This window comes from Geotrypetes seraphini, chromosome 16 (assembly GCF_902459505.1).
Source record: "Geotrypetes seraphini chromosome 16, aGeoSer1.1, whole genome shotgun sequence".
Lineage (NCBI taxonomy): Eukaryota > Metazoa > Chordata > Amphibia > Gymnophiona > Dermophiidae > Geotrypetes > Geotrypetes seraphini.
In genome coordinates, this window is record NC_047099.1 from 41076160 (window position 1) to 41093955 (window position 17796).

General features: G+C 42.5%; 1 protein-coding gene across 4 annotated transcripts in view; it reads left to right on the forward strand.

Annotated features, from left to right (window-relative positions):
• IQGAP3 (IQ motif containing GTPase activating protein 3) overlaps positions 1-17796 on the forward strand; it is a 75046-nt gene that overhangs the window by 41326 nt on the left and 15924 nt on the right. For all 4 annotated transcript variants that reach the window (XM_033923864.1, XM_033923863.1, XM_033923862.1 and 1 more), the window contains exons 19-29: positions 204-374; positions 770-853; positions 4098-4169; positions 5777-5846; positions 8326-8534; positions 9721-9873; positions 11142-11305; positions 12610-12834; positions 14781-14921; positions 15404-15488; positions 16502-16734. In XM_033923864.1, coding sequence (XP_033779755.1) covers positions 204-374; positions 770-853; positions 4098-4169; positions 5777-5846; positions 8326-8534; positions 9721-9873; positions 11142-11305; positions 12610-12834; positions 14781-14921; positions 15404-15488; positions 16502-16734 — 1607 coding nt within the window. The remainder of the gene's footprint in view (positions 1-203; positions 375-769; positions 854-4097; positions 4170-5776; positions 5847-8325; positions 8535-9720; positions 9874-11141; positions 11306-12609; positions 12835-14780; positions 14922-15403; positions 15489-16501; positions 16735-17796) is intronic.

Below are 17796 nucleotides of genomic sequence, written 5' to 3' on the forward strand. Positions count from 1 at the left end.
AGAAAATTGAATGAATAAATAAATTTAAGAGATGATGGCTGGGAATCCCTCCTTCCCCTCACCATCCCTGGATACCCCGAGGTGCCATCAGACCATTTCTCTTCCCCCGGGAGTTACACTTTTCTGACGCTTTGAGACTACAGTATGAAGCTGTGTTTTCTTGTGCCTTAAGATATATAAAAGTTCATCATTTCTCTCTTCAGTCCACCATCACTCGTGTCACGGGGGCATACGACCGAAAGCGCCAGTGGAAAACTAGCAGCAAACTCATCGTCCAGCTGCAGGCACGGATGCGCGGTTACCTGGTCCGCAGGGAGTTTGCCGAGCGTAGCCTCTTCTTAAGGAAGCAGCTGCCAGCAGTCGTTAAAATCCAGGTACTGGCTAGAGACGGACAAGCGGCATTAGCGTGAAATTCAGTGACAGCGGTGGGGGGGGGTGTTTGTTTTAAAGATAGGAGATTTGGCATTTTACGATGCCCCTTGTGTGGTACAGCACTGTCTAATAAACTGGTACATATCCTTGAATTTTAAGGCTAAAAACTAGAAATTCCCCTGTGGCTTTAGCTCTCACCACCTTAGTTTGGGTAACAAAAAATATATATTGTGAGTTATCCTGCCCTCCCAACCTCATGTTGGTGCATAAACTCTTTCTCTGTATAACTGGTGCCAGGGGTAATGAATGAGCAGGGTGGAAGGAGGGCATCTCACCCTATGCAAACAAATTGGCAGTACTGTTGGTCCCGATTCATCCTCCCGTTCTGTGTCCCTAGGCATTCTGGCGAAGCTACAGGCAACGAAAAGCTTACTTGGAAAGGCTCCGGTACCTGCGTGAAAACACAACTGTCGTGATAAAGGTGAGATTCACCTCTTCATAAAGGCGCTCTGTGCTGTCAGCTATCTTGTTCAGTAAATACTGACCTGGAATTTCTAGGATCATCAGAGCACTCGTGGGGGGGGGGGGGGGGAAATGACTGTTTCATGGCGAGGCGCTTAGTCTCTCCAAGTGCTTCCCTGTTGGGCGAATTTTATGGCAAAGCTGTGCTTAAAGTAGAACGTTACTGTATGTGTTTCGGTAAAAGTTTGGTGAGGTAGATCCAGGTGGCTCTGAAGCCTTGTCGTGCCAGCAAATTCCAGGTCATTAATAATAATAATAATAATAATAACTTTATTTTTGTATACCGCAATACCACAAAACAGTTCAGAGCGGTTTACAGGATAAGAGACTGTACATTAACAGTGAAGTTACATCAAGGTTACAGCGAAGTTAACATCGAGGTTACAGCATATCAAGAAGACAGTTCAGGGCAATTTATACAATGTAGGTGTAGAGAGTTAGTTAGCAATTATATGGTAAAAAGCCAGTGATAATTACAAACAAGATTTAGTAACTGTTGCATGGGGGAGGGGAAGGGAAGGGGAGATAGGCAAGGGATAATTAGTTCGGTAGGGGAGGAGCGGGGGTTAGAGGAATTTGTCAAAGAGGTATGTTTTGAGCGATTTCCTGAACGATTGATAAGTAGGGGCAAGAGAGATGAGAGTGGACAGGCAGTCATTCCATTTGCCAGCCTGGAAGGAGAGGGTCCTGTCGAAGAATCTTTTGTGGATGCATCCTTTTGGGGAGGGGTAGGCAAACAGGTGTGCATTACGTGTACGGTTAGAACCTGGGAAGGTGAAGTGGCGTGACAGATATATCGGGGCTGAGCCAGTTAGGGTTTTGAAGCAGAGGCAGGCGAATTTGAAGATGATCCTTGCTTCGAACGGTAGCCAGTGAAGTTTCCTGTAGAAAGGGCTGATGTGGTCTGATTTTTTGAGCCCGTAGATGAGGCGGACGGCGGTGTTCTGGATAAGTCGTAGTCGTTTAGTGGTTTTCTTGTAGGAGCCCAGGTATATGATATTGCAGTAATCCAGGGAGTTTAGAATTAAGGATTGGACCAGTAAACTGAAGGTGGGGAAATCAAAGTAATGTTTGATGGAGCGGAGTTTCCAAAGGGTGGAAAAGCATTTTTTGACCTGGGTGTTAGTGTGATCTTCTAGGGTGAGACATCGGTCCAATATGACTCCGAGGATTTTTATGGTAGCGTTGATTGGATACGTTAAACCATTGAGTTGCAGGGTGGTGGACGTTAGTTTGTGGTTGGGACTTGCAAGGAAGAACTGACTGAGCCAGTCCTGGATTTACATTCTACTCATTCCATCTCTGGTTTGGAGTTTTAGGCACATGGGTTTTAAGAAAGGTTTGGACAGTTTCCTGGAGGAAAAGTCCATAGTCTATTATTGTTATTATTATTGTATAGATCAGGGGTAGGGAACTCCGGTCCTCAAGAGCTGTAGTCCAGTCGGGTTTTCAGGATTTCCCCAATGAATATGCATTGAAAGCAGTGCGTGCAAATAGATCTCATGCATATTCATTGGGGAAATCCTGAAAACCCCACTGGACTACAGCTCTTGAGGACCGGAGTTCCCTACCCCTGATCTATACAATTCCCCAGCTTAGTAATTTCGATGCACTAACCCAGGGATCTCAAAGTCCCTCCTCGAGGGCCGCAATCCAGTCGGGTTTTCAGGATTTCCCCAATGAATATGCATTGAAAGCAGTGCGTGCAAATAGATCTCATGCATATTCATTGGGGAAATCCTGAAAACCCGACTGGATTGCGGCCCTCAAGGAGGGACTTTGACACCCCTGTTCTAGAGTCTTTTGTTGCTCGTTGGGATTCTGGAATGTTGCTGCCCCTTGGGTTTTGGCCACCGTGAGAACGGGCTACTGGGCTTGATGGACCATTGGTCTGACCCGGTAAGGTAGGGGTAGGGAACTCCGGTCCTCGAGAGCCGTATTCCAGTCGGGTTTTCAGGATTTCCCCCAATGAATATGCATTGAAAGCAGTGCATTCAAATAGATCTCATGCATATTAATTGGGGAAATCCTGAAAACCCGACTGGAATACGGCTCTCGAGGACCGGAGTTCCCTACCCACAATGAATATGCATTGAAAGCAGTGCATGCAAATAGATCTCATGCATATTAATTGGGGAAATCCTGAAAACCCGACTGGAATACGGCTTTCGAGGACCGGAGTTCCCTACCCACAATGAATATGCATTGAAAGCAGTGCATGCAAATAGATCTCATGCATATTAATTGGGGAAATCCTGAAAACCCGACTGGAATACGGCTCTCGAGGACCGGAGTTCCCTACCCACAATGAATATGCATTGAAAGCAGTGCATGCAAATAGATCTCATGCATATTAATTGGGGAAATCCTGAAAACCCGACTGGAATACGGCTCTCGAGGACCGGAGTTCCCCCTACCCCTGCAGTTAGGCTATTCCTATGTTCTTATGGTACGCAGACTTTCTCCTGAAATGTAGAGGAAAGTGGCAGATGGACTTTGATCTTATCTAATCGGATCTCAGCGCTTGCTCCTGGCGAGATCCAAAGAGGTTTTCACTCCTCTTTAAATTTATAGATACTTCAAAACTCAAACAAGGGAAAATGAATATCCTAATGATTAATACGACACAGCTATTTCTGAAATAAATATGTTTCCAGACTCCTTTGAGAAGAAATATAAGAAGAAATTTGGATTATAGCTCGATCGCTAAGAGCGTTATCGGATATTCAGAAGTTCAAAAAAAATAACCCTTAAAACCACACTATGGGCTTCTTTTTGCTAAGCTGTGGTAGCGTTTTCAGCACGCGCGAACCCCTGCGCTGCGAGGAAAAACTAACGCCAGCTCAGTGGAGGCGTTGGCGCCTGGTGTGCGCCAAACCCGCCAGCAGCAGCTTAGTGAAAGGAGCCCTAATTTTAGAAGCATTTCAATCAAGTTGAAATGTTGAATGCTGGTTTTAAGATGAATTGTAAAGATTTAGTTCAAATGCAATTATTCACTTGTAACCCAACATGTCTGTAAGAGTCCCGTTTGCCATATTCTGTGCATGTTATTAAATAAAAAAATATATTTTTTTTAAATTTTGACTTCGAATCACTAACTAGTTCCCTACAAAAGCTTTGGGCATGCTTGATGTGGGTTAACCGCTCCTATTAGTAGTCTGGTAGCGTGACCTTCTCCCTTCAATTTGTGTCTCCTCTTGTAGATTCAATCCTGGCTACGTATGCGGCGAACCCGCAGGCGATACCTGGAGCGGCTGCAGTTTTTCAGGAAAAACGTAAGCCCCTAAACCCCTTTTCCCTTCCAAAACCCACTACGGAAGAATTTGCCTCGATTTAAAAAGTGAAAGCAGAAAAGCTACATCTGCCCCATCTTTTTGCATTTAAAAAAAAATTTAACTGCATTAAAAATGGTAGTTCCAGAACATAAGAAACTAATTTTGTTGAAACATCTAATCTAATCTAAGGCTTTGTGTACCGAGACACAAGTCCAAGAAAGCTCGACTCGGTTTACAATAGTTAACTTAACAAATAAAAACCATGAGGAATGAGACTAAGTTTCGGAAGATTATTTTTCAAAGGGCTTAGCAAATAAAATGGTTTTAAAAAATTTACGAAAAAGTGGAAGTGAACCGGAACGCATTAAAAGGAGCGGATGATCATTCCAAAGTTGAGAAAGCTTAAAAATCAAAGATTGAGTGAAAATCTTGACTCCCTTAATCCCTTTCTTGGAAGGAAGAGATAATTTAAATTGTTGATTACATGAGAACTTAAGTCAACTTAAGTCAAAACCTCAGAAGCCAGCGAAAAGCTATGGCTAGAGAAACCACACGTAGGCTCATAATCAGATCGCTGCCGATCTGTTGTCTGTGGCGATAGGGAATTCAATGCCATTGCCGTATCCGGCCACCAGCACTGAATTTCTAGTCTATTTTTGGCCTAGCCGGCTATGCTAATATTTAGTGGCTAGCCAGCTTCTAAGTCTCAATGGCCAAAGATGTAGCACCCATTTAGATATTTGTCTTTGGCCAGGCGACTTAGCTATGTCCAGAGACTGGGATATTCATTGTGAGATAAGCAGATATCCCTCACTGAATGTTGACAGCTAGTCGGCCATGTTTAAGCTTCATTATTATCTGATATCCCGCAAATCAGTCTATATCAATGGTTTCAAACTCGCAGCCCGGGGGCCACATGCGGCCCGACAGGTCCTATTTTGAGGCCCTCGGTATGTTTATCCTAATCAGAAAAGTAAAATAAAGCAGTTTCTTGATCATATGTCTCTTTAGCTATAAATGACAATATTATTATTAAGACTTAGCCAAAAGGAAATATTTATAAACTATAAAGAGTTTTACCTCATTTCTTTAATAAGACATTAAGGCCCTCCAAGTACCGACAAGTCCAAAATGTGGCCCTGCAAAGGGTTTGAGTTTGAGACCACTGGTCTATATCTAAGTGGCTTAACAATACATATTGAAATCAATGAAAATTTAAACTAAAACATTATAAATCTTGACATTACATAAACTGATAGGAAAGAGGGGAAGAGCTATGGTACAATCTGAGATAGAAAAGGGGGCAGGGATCGCAGAAAGGGCGAGGTCTGTTTGCTCCTACAAGAGTACTCTAGAATACAAATACACAAGGAATGCTTCTAAATAAGCCTCCGTAAATAAAAATGTTTTAGGATCTTTCTTAAAAGTATTAAGAGAAGTTTGAGATCTTAGATGGTGCGTAACTGTCAGCGTCTCAGTGGGCCAGGATGATTTCCCACTGGCTTGCGATTGATGTATTCACCAGACTCCAGACATCTCCCTGGTGGGCTCCGGTGAAAAGTATTGTGTTCGCTTTGTGGCTTAACCCGTGGCACCGTGTCTTGCAGATGGATGCTGTCGTCAAAATTCAAGCTTTTGTGAGAGCAAACAAGGCCAGAGGAGACTACCGGATGTTGGGTAAGCAGCCAGACGCTGGCGTGATAATGCAAGGGGCGGCAGGAAGTCGCTGCGGCACCGCTGAATCCCCAGATAAATGCCAGGCATGGAACCCAAGGCACGCCTGACAAATCTGTATACATGAGGATTGTAATTATCATTTAGACATGTTAAGCATTTTTATATTGTTAGCTCCCAGGAATTGCCTGGTTATCTTTTTTAAATTTGTAATCTGCAAAGAACTTTTGGGTAGGCAGGTTATAATCCTAAATCTGTTCATTTTTTTTATCCCAGTTAACTTTTTCCTATTGTAATAAATTTTACGTTACACTGGTTCCAATTGTAATTACACTTCCCCCTCCCCATTTGCGGTTCCTGCACTCGCGGTTTCATATAATCGCGATTTTTTTCTGGGGAGGGGGAAAATAAAAAAACCAGTCTTAATGGTAAAAAAAATCCATCTTTTTTTCCTCCCTGCCGCCTTCACGGCCTTACCTGGTGGTCTAGAGGGCTTTCGGGGCAGGAGCGATCTTCCTACGCTCCTGCCCCGTGCAGATCGCCATGAGGAAATGGCTGCTGGGAGTTCCCGTAGTCTCTCGAGACTAAGTCGGGAACTCCCTTACAGCCATTTCCTGATGGCGATCTGCACGGGGCAGGAGCGTAGGAAGATCGCTCCTGCCCCGAAAGCTCTCTAGACCACCGGGTAAGGCCGGGAAGGCGGCAGGGAGGAAAAAAAGCATGCCTGGCATTTATCTGGGGATTCAGCGGTGGGATTTATCTGGGGGTGGGTCAGAGCCGGATAATTGCGGTTTTTTCGGCATTCGCGGTCCGGCTCTGCCCGTATTCCCTACGAATGACGAGGGAGAAGTGTATTTTAGCAAAGTTTTGTATTATTCACTGTTATCATTTAGGGCTATTGTAAACACAGTGGCCCGATAGATGGGACAAATGATAGGTAAAAGGTGTACTATATGTCCCATGCCATGGGACATACGATGGCAACGACATTTTTTGGAATGTCCCATCATCCGGGACACACAATTGGAAAAGGTTAATGTTTCCTGAACTGGTTTGTTTCCTGTTCAAAAATTATTATTCTCTGTAAGATATCACAAATGCAAAAAAAAGGAAAAAATTATTTTGAGTGATTGTGGAATATACTGTACAGTAAGATTTTTTTTTTTAAATATCTTTATTCATTTTGAAGGCATAAGTAATTGCAACATATAATACAATCATATTACACTATAAAAGCACTTAAATACAATTAAAATTGTAATCTGTAACAATTTAATATAATCGCCAAGTAGTCTAGGCAAGAGGCATTTGCCATTGCTGGCCAGTCGGTATTTTCTGGGCTCTCTTCAAAGGTTTTTCATTTGACAATCTCTATTAGTCTCATTACAAAAAAATGTACAGATTTCTTCTTCTTGTCGACCATTTCAGATTCCGCTCAAATCACAGCACAAGAGATGCTGTTATTTTGACATTAACCACCAAAAACCAAGCTCCTCCCATCTCCCAAAGGGATTCATTACAAATGCACGTTTGACTCGCTCTTCACATGTCTTGGCACCAAGACCTGGAACAACCCTCCCGACTGACATCAGATTCCGAAAAAAACAGAGTTTTTTTTTTTTTTTTTGCCATATATATAAAATGGAATATACATTTGCAACACAAAAAGGATATATAGATAAATTCAAAAAGATTTGGGGACCATTAACAAAATAGTCCAATAACAATAACAAAAAGTCCGCGTGAGCGGACTGCTGGGCACGATGGACCTCATGGTCTGACCCAGTAGAGGCATTTCTTATGTTCTTATGTTCTTATATTGCAATAATTGAATTTCATTTTCCCATAGTAAGAAAATAGTTAAAGAAGGAAGGGAGGGAGGGATATGTGAGGGAGATTTATTCTCTTTATTATAAATATAAATAAAATATTATTAATAGATGATATTCTTACATGAAAACAATATAATAAAGGGAGGAGAAAAAGGTTCAAAAAATTTTAAAAAATAATTGATAAAATCATTACAATATATATGTTATATGACTATATAAGAAAAATAATTACAATTATATGATATATAAAATCATAAGAAAAATAAGATAAGAAATGTTATGTATAAAATACATTATAGAAATATCAAGTGTATTGTTAAGATAATTGTATGTAAATTTATGACACTTGTTGTTAAATGAAAAAATCAATTAAAAAAAAAAAAAAAGATTCCGAAAAAAAATGAAAAACTCTCTTCTTTGAAAGCCTCCACACCGTAGACAACTAACTCAAACTGTTTGATATCACAAAATCCTACCCTCTACCCAGTACGACCCAAGAACCTCCACTCTCTCATCTCTGTTAACCCTATTCATAATTCTGTAATTCGAAATATTGTAAGTCACTTTGGACCTGTTTAGGCAGAGCGCGACCCAGATTAGATTTTGCCCTAAATCCTGTACTGTGTCCCAATTGGAATTGCCTATTGCAGTGCACGCGAGAGACCCTCCACTGAGCGTCCTCAGGAAATTTGCCCACCTGCTGGAGCAGAGCGAACACGACTTCCGGGAAGAACTGGAGGGCGTGAAGCTACGGGAGGAAGTGGTGAAGACGATCCGCTTCAACCAGCAGCTGGAGAACGGCCTGAACCTCACGGACATCAAGATAGGACTCTTGGTGAAGAACAGGATCACCCTGCAGGTAACGAGAAGGGGTCTGGGAGGGGGAGGGGGGAGAGGGAGAACTGCAGGGAAGACCGAGGGGCATCACCCACTAAACGATAGTATCATTTGGTGCAGGATAAGCTTTACTCTGTAGGATTCAGTTTGCTTTTCTCTAAGTTTATCTCTTTAAGAACATAAGAATAGCCTTACTGGGTCAGGCCAACGGTCCATCGATGGCCAATCCAGGTCACTAGTAACTGGCCAAAGCCCAAAGAGTAGCCACATTCCATGCTACCGATCCAGGGCTTTAATAACAGAATATGGACTTTTCCTCCAGGAATTTGTCCAGACTTACCTTTTTTTATTTTTTATTTTTTTTAAATTTTTATTTATTCATTTTTTAATTCTTACAACAAGTGGATTAAACATATTATAATCAATTGTCATATATCACTTTCTTAAAACCAGCTACGCTATCCGCTCTTACCACATCCTCTGGCAACGCGTTCCAGAGCTTAACTATTCTCTGAGTGAAAAAATATTTCCTCCTATTGGTTTTAAAAGTATTTCCTTGTAACCTTGAGTGTCCCCTAATCTTTGCGATTTTTGATGGAGTAAAAAATCGATCCGCTTGTACCCGTTCTACTCCACCCAGGATTTTGTAGACTTCAATCCTATCTCCCCTCAGCCGTCTCTTTTCCAAGCTGAAGAGCCCCAACCTTTTTAGTCTTTCCTCATACGAGAGGAGTTCCATCCCCTTTGTCATCTTGGTCGCTCTTATTACACTGTTAATACAATTAATTAATTTTTAAAAACGTATATACCGCCTGGAGTCTCAGCGGTTTCCAAGATAACATACATAATATTGTATAGTAATTCAAAACAACTTAAAAAGTGCAACCTAAGGACTCCTTAATATCATTCTTCACTGTCATCACAGTTTCATGTAGAACAAAGTCCTAGGGAGCGATTCACAGATGGGCATTGACATAAAGCTTTGTTTTAAGCATTGGCTCCAAACGTCACATTTTCTTAAATTAACAAGTAGGTGGTACACAAGAATTTAATCAACAAGTTTTACGTTCACTGGCCATCATTTGAATATTGGCGCTTTCTTAGGATAAGGAAACAACTTCTCCCCCTAAACCCCCCCAAAAAAAACACGCATGCACTAGTACCAGTGTGATCGTGACTATGTACAGACCATTTCCCTCCTCTTTCAGGAAGTGGTTTCGCATTGCAAAAAACTCACCAAGAAGAACAAGGAACAGCTGGCGGACATGATGGCCATCGATAAGCAGAAAGGCTTAAAGGGGCTCAGCAAAGAGAACCGGCAGAAGCTGGAGGCCTACCAGCATCTTTTCTACCTTCTGCAGGTGGGTGCAGCGCCTCCTGGATGCAGGAGAAGGAATGGAAGGGAGAGCGGTGCATAGAGCAGTGGGTCGCAAACTTGCGAAGCCGCTGGCACACTAATCTCGGGGTCTGCGGCTGGAGGGATGTCGACGTGATGATGTCACGTGCATACGTGACATCAACTCCGCAGCCCTGAGCCTCCTATTACCGCTGGTGGTGGTGGTGGGGGGGGGTTGCTGCAGAAGGAGAGGGCAGAGGCGCCGGCTCTCGCTGCGAGGGGCATGTCCTGTAATCAGTCATTCGGCGATGGGCACCTCTCCTCCCTGGCATTTCGTGGCACACCTGGAATCCGCTGAGGCACACAGTTTACGATACACTGGCATACGGGGATTCCTTCTTAATTAACTTCCGATGGGCGTAAAGAAACGCAGAGGACTACTGCTTTTGGTGGAGTTCGGTGTGTCATATGTATGAAATGGAAAAAACACTGGCCATTAAAAAAGGATATTTTAATAAATTTAAAAATGTTTGGGGGCCATTAATAGATTATTATAATAAATAATTTGTATTTATCCCCATTTATTATGTATATTTGGTGGGTGGGGGTGGGTGGGATTGGTTTAAAAAGTGTCAGATATTTATAAAGATGTCTTTATGGGGGTGAGAAGGATAATTCTTTTTGTGTGAAATTTGTAATATTTTCAAGTGGAAATGTATATTATGAATTGATTTATGATATTATGAATCCACCATTCTAGGATTTAAGGGTAAGTTAGATGTGCATCTCCTTATGAGTGGCATGAAGTGACATGGGTAGGGGTAGGCTAGATGCACTTCTCTTTACGAGAAGCTTGGAGCGATATGGGGACCAAAACTATGCCAGGGTACACCTGGTGGGGCCTCCGCGTGTGCGGATCGCCGGACTTGATGGACCCAGGGTCTGTTCCGGAGATGGCGCTTCTTATGTTCTTATTGTACACTTGTTTGAAAATTTAAAATGAATAAAGAGATATAAATAAAAAAAAATAAGAAATGCAGAGGAAGGGTAGATATAAGACCTGCTCTTCCTTCTAAATCCAGCCTTGAGATCCTCCAGGTGTAAATACCTACTCTGATATTCACAAAACGCATTTTGTCGTAATGTGTCCATATTTTGGTACCCTGAGAACCTGATGAGGATTCTTGACTGGGTCGAGAAGGAACCGCCCCTGAGAAACCCCTTTTGGCAGATGGTCAAGTGACGTCTCTCCCAGAACAACGTCCACAATTGATCGGCCTCCTGTCTCTACAGACCCAGCCCTCGTACCTGGCCAGGCTCATCTTCCAGATGCCCCAGAACAAGTCCACCAGGTTCATGGAGTCTGTGGTCTTCACGCTGTACAACTACGCTTCGAATGAAAGGGAGGCTTTTCTGCTTCTGCAGCTTTTCAAGACCGCCCTGAAGGAGGAGATCAGGTAAACGCTCTTTGAGCTGCGAAATGGATGCGCCTCCCCTGCTTCTGTTCTTAACGTTTCTGACGCATTCTTATGGGAATAGCTGACTTTGGTAATCAAAGTAACGCATTGTGCAGGGTGCCCACAAAAACACGCCTTGATTTTTAAACGGTTACCAAATCAAAACTTAGTGGAATATGTTGATCGATAAGATGACGGCAAATGCAAGTCCCAAAAAAGCACGGTTCGCAAGATCTTACACAATCACTTGCCCTTTCACCCTTATAAGCTGCAATTGGTGCAGAAGTTACAACCTTCAGATAATGCAACACGACAAAATGACCAGGTGTTCCTAAAATGGCCCCCCGAGATCATCGGATATTACTGTTTGGGACTTTTTCCTTTGGAGGTACGTACCTCCGACTGCAGGAATGCATCACTGAAGCTATAAACGCAATCGCGCCGGATATGCTTCGGAGAGTCTGGTCCGAGCTCGATTATTGCGTCGATGTTTTGCCGAGTAACAGGTGGGGCGCACATCGAGTGTCTGTAATCAACAGATACCATATGAAACGTTACGAGTTGATGAAACTGTCGCCTGAAAGGTGAAAGAATAGTCCAATAAATTTGGGTTTTGTAACCATTTTAAAATCGAAGAGTGTTTTTGTGGGCACCCTGTATATGTTCAGGGATGGCCCTACCGCTAGGCAGACCGGGCATATGACTGGGAAGCAGAAGAGCAGCATGAGATAGGACATTGCAGGGCCTTGGAGCACATGTGCACGCTTTGGCCTGCTGTGTCCAAAACAGGAAATTCCAAGAGAGCAGGCCTTTTGCTCTGGGCCTCTCACACTGACTGTCTTGGAAGAGGGGGGTGGCAACAGTGACTATGACCCCCTTCCTCTCTTTCTTCCCTTTATTGTAAACTTTTCTTACCACTTTGTAGTTCTCTTTTTTTTACCGTATGTGTCTGTTAGTCCATTAAATGTTATGTATTTTGTATTTATGGAATATTTTTATATTGCAGTTATGTAATCTTATAAATTGTCCTGGACCCCTATTTTTAGCTTGTACAGCGCTTAGAAAGTTCTTATAATTGTTTTTATCAAATCCTAAATAAACTGTAAAACTGTAAGAGGAGGCAGATAAGAAAGGGATGGAGAGGCTCCGCTGCATCTTTGGACTTGTAGAGCGGAGGTGGGGGTAAAGCCGGGACTGGGCTCGGTTTGTCCTTGGATTGCATCGAGCATAATCCAGTCGCCAAAAAGTGTAGGGGGGGGGAAAAAGAGAACAGCTAATTTGCTGACCTGAATCCCGTTCTCTAGGCTGAAAGTCGACCGGCTCCAGGAGGTCATCACGGGGAACCCCACGGTCGTCCGCATGGTGGTAAGCTTTTACCGCAATGCCCGAGGGCTCAATGCTTTGCGACAGATCCTGGGCGAGGTGGTGAAAGAAGTTCTGCAGGACAAAGTGTTGAACATTCGCACCGATCCCGTGGACATTTACAAGAGCTGGATCAATCAGATGGAGTCCCAGACGGGTCAGAGGAGGTAAGGGCAAATCATCCACCCTGTGGCACCTATTATTTAATTAGTTGATGCAATATTGTACACTTGATGGAAGATGAAAAAAATGAATAAAGAATTGGGGAAAAAAAAATGTTGGGGTTTGGAAATCCTTTTTTAAAAAAAATTGAAGCAGGTACGTCAAGATCGCTCTCATTTCTTTCAGCAACATTACAGAGTGCTGGTTCAATTGATTTTATTCTGTCTTCAGTGGACTACTGCAATTCACTGTTTTCTGAAATTTCTGTCTTCAGTGGACTACTGCAGTTCACTGTTTTCTGAAATTTCTGTCTTCAGTGGACTACTGCGATTCACTGTTTTCTGAAATTTCTGTCTTCAGTGGACTACTGCGATTCGCTGTTTTCTGAAATTTCTGTCTTCAGTGGACTACTGCGATTCGCTGTTTTCTGAAATTTCTGTCTTCAGTGGACTACTGCGATTCGCTGTTTTCTGAAATTTCTGTCTTCAGTGGACTACTGCGATTCGCTGTTTTCTGAAATTTCTGTCTTCAGTGGACTACTGCGATTCGCTGTTTTCTGAAATTTCTGTCTTCAGTGGACTACTGCGATTCGCTGTTTTCTGAAATTTCTGTGAAATCAGCGAGAGAACTGTGTTTAATACAAAACACAGCTTGCAAGATTAATACTTTGCAAGTCCAGATTTTTAATCATGTGAGGCCACTGTTTATTTTGGAAGTGAGGAGTGGCCCAGTAGAGCTGCTGCCTCATCTTGAGGTCGTGGGATCGAATCCCAGTGCTGTTTCTTGTGATCCTGGGTAAGTTGCTTAATCCTTCATTGCCCCTGGTATAAAATTAAGGACCTGCATATATGTAAACCACTTTGAATGCATAACCACAATAAAGTCCCATTCCCCCCTTCCCCCTATTGTGAGGATATGGCGGGATATCTTAAAAAGCCAGTATAACAAACTGATTTTTTTATTGTTTTCTAACTTTATCTCTTTGGGCACACGTAGTGGCAATAATCGTTTATTGGAGCGCAAATGTATTTTTTTTTTAAAATTCTTTATTGATTTTCCACATTTTAACAGTTCAAAATACAAATAAAAAAGCACATGTATTTTAAGAAATTGGAGGCTGCCTGAGGCCCCCTCGGGGACGGAGTGGAAAAATGCAATGTATGTTTTGCTCCATATGGAGTGTTTAGAGCATGGTGGCGATTTACTCAAACCTGGCCCCCTGTATGGGATAATTTGTCTCATAGAGCCCGTAGTTATTTGTTGAATCTGTAGCTTGTGTGTGTGTGGGGGGGGAACGGTGTGGGGCCACTGTGAAGGACAAACATGGGTGGCCCACTTTACCTTGCACTGTTTTGTTGGTTTCTTAAAATTTAATAAAGAAATTTAAACAAAAAAGCCAGTCTAACGTAACATTTAGATATCTGATCTTCTCTCTCTTGCTTGCTCACCTCATTGGCCTTTAGAAGACTCTGTCTTAGGTTTTGTAGAGCAGTGGTTCTCTACCCGGTCCTTGGGGTCCATCTGACCAGATGGGTTTTCAGGATATCCACAATGAATATGCATGAATATGCAAATTTGTCTCATGCATATTCATTGTGAATATCCTGAAAGCCCAACTGAACAGGTGGTCTCTGAAGACTAGGTTGAAAATCACTGCTATAGAGCTCACCTATGTAAAGAAAATTTGTCTTTTTTTTTTACTCTACATATCATCGTGAAGAGGGAACCAAGTCCTTCTAAAATTTAATGTTGGTGACTATTGTAGAATGGAGCTTGATCTTTGTTGTCTCTGCATTTGGCGAGACCGGAAAAGCTTGCTACAAGAGAGACTCGAACATATTTTTAACGTAGCCAGATCCTTCGGTATGCTTTCTCTACAAGTCTCTCTTGTGTCAAGCTTTGACGATCTCGCCAACCGTTGACCATCTGTTGTGTGCTTTGTCTGCTACAGCAAGTTTCCCTACAACGTCAGCCCTGAGCAGGCCCTGAGCTATCCCGAAGTGCAGAGGCGCCTCAACGTCTCCATCCGCAATTTGATCACCATCACAGACAAGTTCTTCATGACCATCACCTCCAACGTAGACAAGATACCGTACGTGGTTCCCATGCATTCTTTGGAACTTTTAACTCCATTGCAAAGAGTTACTAGAATAACCAGAGCAATATGTATGTCAAAGAATCTCGAAAGGCAGAATTTCTTTGTAGAGAGATATTATTTCATTCTGAATGCCACCTTTTTTCAAAAAGGATCTTCCAAATACAGATATTGCAAAACATTTCTGGCTTAGAGGGAAGAGGTGGCATTTAGTTATTAATCTTTTCTTTTAATTTATGTTTTCCCAAGAAATAGGGCATTTTTTGGTGGTGAGGGAGGGCACAGCTTTCAAACATCCAACTGTGCACCCTTGAAGTTAAAATTTAGCTTGCTCAGGAGTGGCTGAATGTAACCTACCATTCCCTGGCCACATTCTTGGTGATGTAGTTGGGATTTGAACTCTGGCTTCCCCTTAAGAGCAGGAGAGCTGAAACTAACTCCTTGTCCATGCTGACCTTTAACCCCTGCTTCCTTTCCAGTTACGGGATGCGATACGTTGCCAAAGTATTGAAGAACTCTCTAAGTAATAAATTTCCTGATGCCACAGGAGACGATGTTGCCAAGGTCTGTGTGGCTGCTTGCCCAGTGGCCCTTTTTTTCTTATCATTTTATTTCATTTATTAATTGATAAAATGTGTGTGCTAACTCGGGTGACAAGTGCCGTTCGCTGCCACTCAAAAGGTGCCTGGTTCAGTTCCCAGGTCAGGTCTTCCACTCCCTGAGGTACCTGGAGCTGTCGAGACAGCATTCACAGCCTCAAGACCCCGCTTAGGCTTGGCTAGTGGCTGAATTCAGAAGGATGACCGGTACTTGGCTCAGGACCCTCACTTCGGTGATCAGACTGGCTGTGTAAACGGCAAAAGGGGAAAAATCCCCCTGTAGTTCTGAATGAAGGTTGATAGTACCAGGTCCCAGTTCTGGCTCTGATTCAGCTGGAAGCCCAAAGCAGGTTCAAAAACATTAAAAGAGAGATGAATAACTCTAATCACACATAGTCTGTTATTGAGAAAGACCTGGGGGAAGCCTCTGCTTGCCCCGGATCGGTAGCATGGAACGTTGCTACTATTTGGGGTTCCGGAATCTTGCTATTCTTTGAGATTCTGCCGGGAATCTTGATACTCTTTGGGGGTTCTAGAATCTTTTGTTACTCTTTGGGTTTCTGGGATGTTGCTACTCTTTGGGGTTCTGGAATCTTGCTATTCTTTGAGATTCTGCCGGGAATCTTGATACTCTTTGGGGGTTCTAGAATCTTTTGTTACTCTTTGGGTTTCTGGGATGTTGCTACTCTTTGGGGCTCTGGAATCTTGCTATTCTTTGAGATTCTGCCGGGAATCTTGATACTCTTTGGGGTTCTAGAATCTTTTGTTACTCTTTGGGGTTCTGGAATGTTGCTACTCCTCAGGTTTTGGCCAGGTACTAGGGACCTGGATTGGCCACCATGAGAACGGGCTACTGGGCTTGATGGATCTTTCCAGTAAGGCTATTCTTACGTTCTTATGTTTTTATGTCGCTTTGAATTGTCTAGTTGTTCAGTAAGTTGCTATTCTTATGTGTACCCCCCCCCTCTCTGGCTTTAGATTGTGGGCAACCTTCTCTACTACCGTTACATGAACCCAGCCGTGGTGGCGCCCGATGGCTTTGACATTATCGACATCTCGGCAGGAGGAGCAGTGCACCCTGATCAACGTCGCAATCTTGGCTCTGTCGCTAAAGTCCTGCAGCACATGGCCGCCGGCCAGCTGTTTGAAGGGGAGCAGAGCCATCTGCATCTTGTCAACACCTACCTGGCAGAGATGCACGGCAGGTTCAGGTACGAGCATGGAGAAAAGCGATGATGTAGTTGGGATTTGAACTCATTGCCAAATTCTAGTTTGCCTTCCTGTTGAGCTAGTTTGGGGGGGGGGGGGTCTTTTTCCCAGTTTAGAAAACCCACCAAGGTCCATTCAGACAATTAGTATGTGTGGGAATATGTAAAACCACTTTGATTGTACCACAGAAAGCAATACTGTATATTGGCAAGATAAACTGCCTGAAAGTGACCCCGTTTCTCAAGGGAAATGTTTGGTCCTTCCTGGATTTTGCATTCTGGGGCTTATAGTTCCAATTCTTCATTTTTTTTTTTATTTATTTATTTTTTTTTTAAATTTTATTTATTGAATTTTTCAATTTTTACAATGTTTGAAATTCAAGTGATATAATTAATTACTATATATCATTGTATCTATCATTAATACAACTTAATTTATAAACAGTATATATTATATATAATCAAAAGTTATACATCCCTCCCCTTTTTCCAATTAATGATTCTAAAAATTATACATGTCCCTCCCCTTTTCTATATAAGTATTATAATTGTGCTAAGAAATCTAATCATTAGAATAATTAGTCAATGGTTGCCAAATTTTATTGAAATTATGAATGTTCCCGTGTTGTAATGCTATTACTTTTTCCATTTTGTATATATGACAGACAGAGTTCCACCAGAACGTATAATTTAATTTGGTATAGTCTTTCCAATTCTGAGTTATTTGTTGCATGGCGACTCCTGTCAATATTAATAGTAGTTTATTATTGTTTACTGAGATCGGACTCTGAGTTTGAAAATTTGAAAATCACTGCAGCGGACGTGGAGAAGGATGTGGAAGAGGAGGAGTTGATGATTAAAAAAAACAACAAAAAAAACCAGCCTGAGGCCTTCACCCAGGTCCCCTGGTCACTCCTTGTGATCCTGGGCAAGTCACTTAACCCTCCGATGCCCCGATTATGAGCCCACTAGGGACAGGAAAAGTACCTGCATATGGTATATTTAAACTGCTTTGATTGTACCCCTTTACTCATCAGCTCTGCAGTAATTTGGAGTGACATCCTG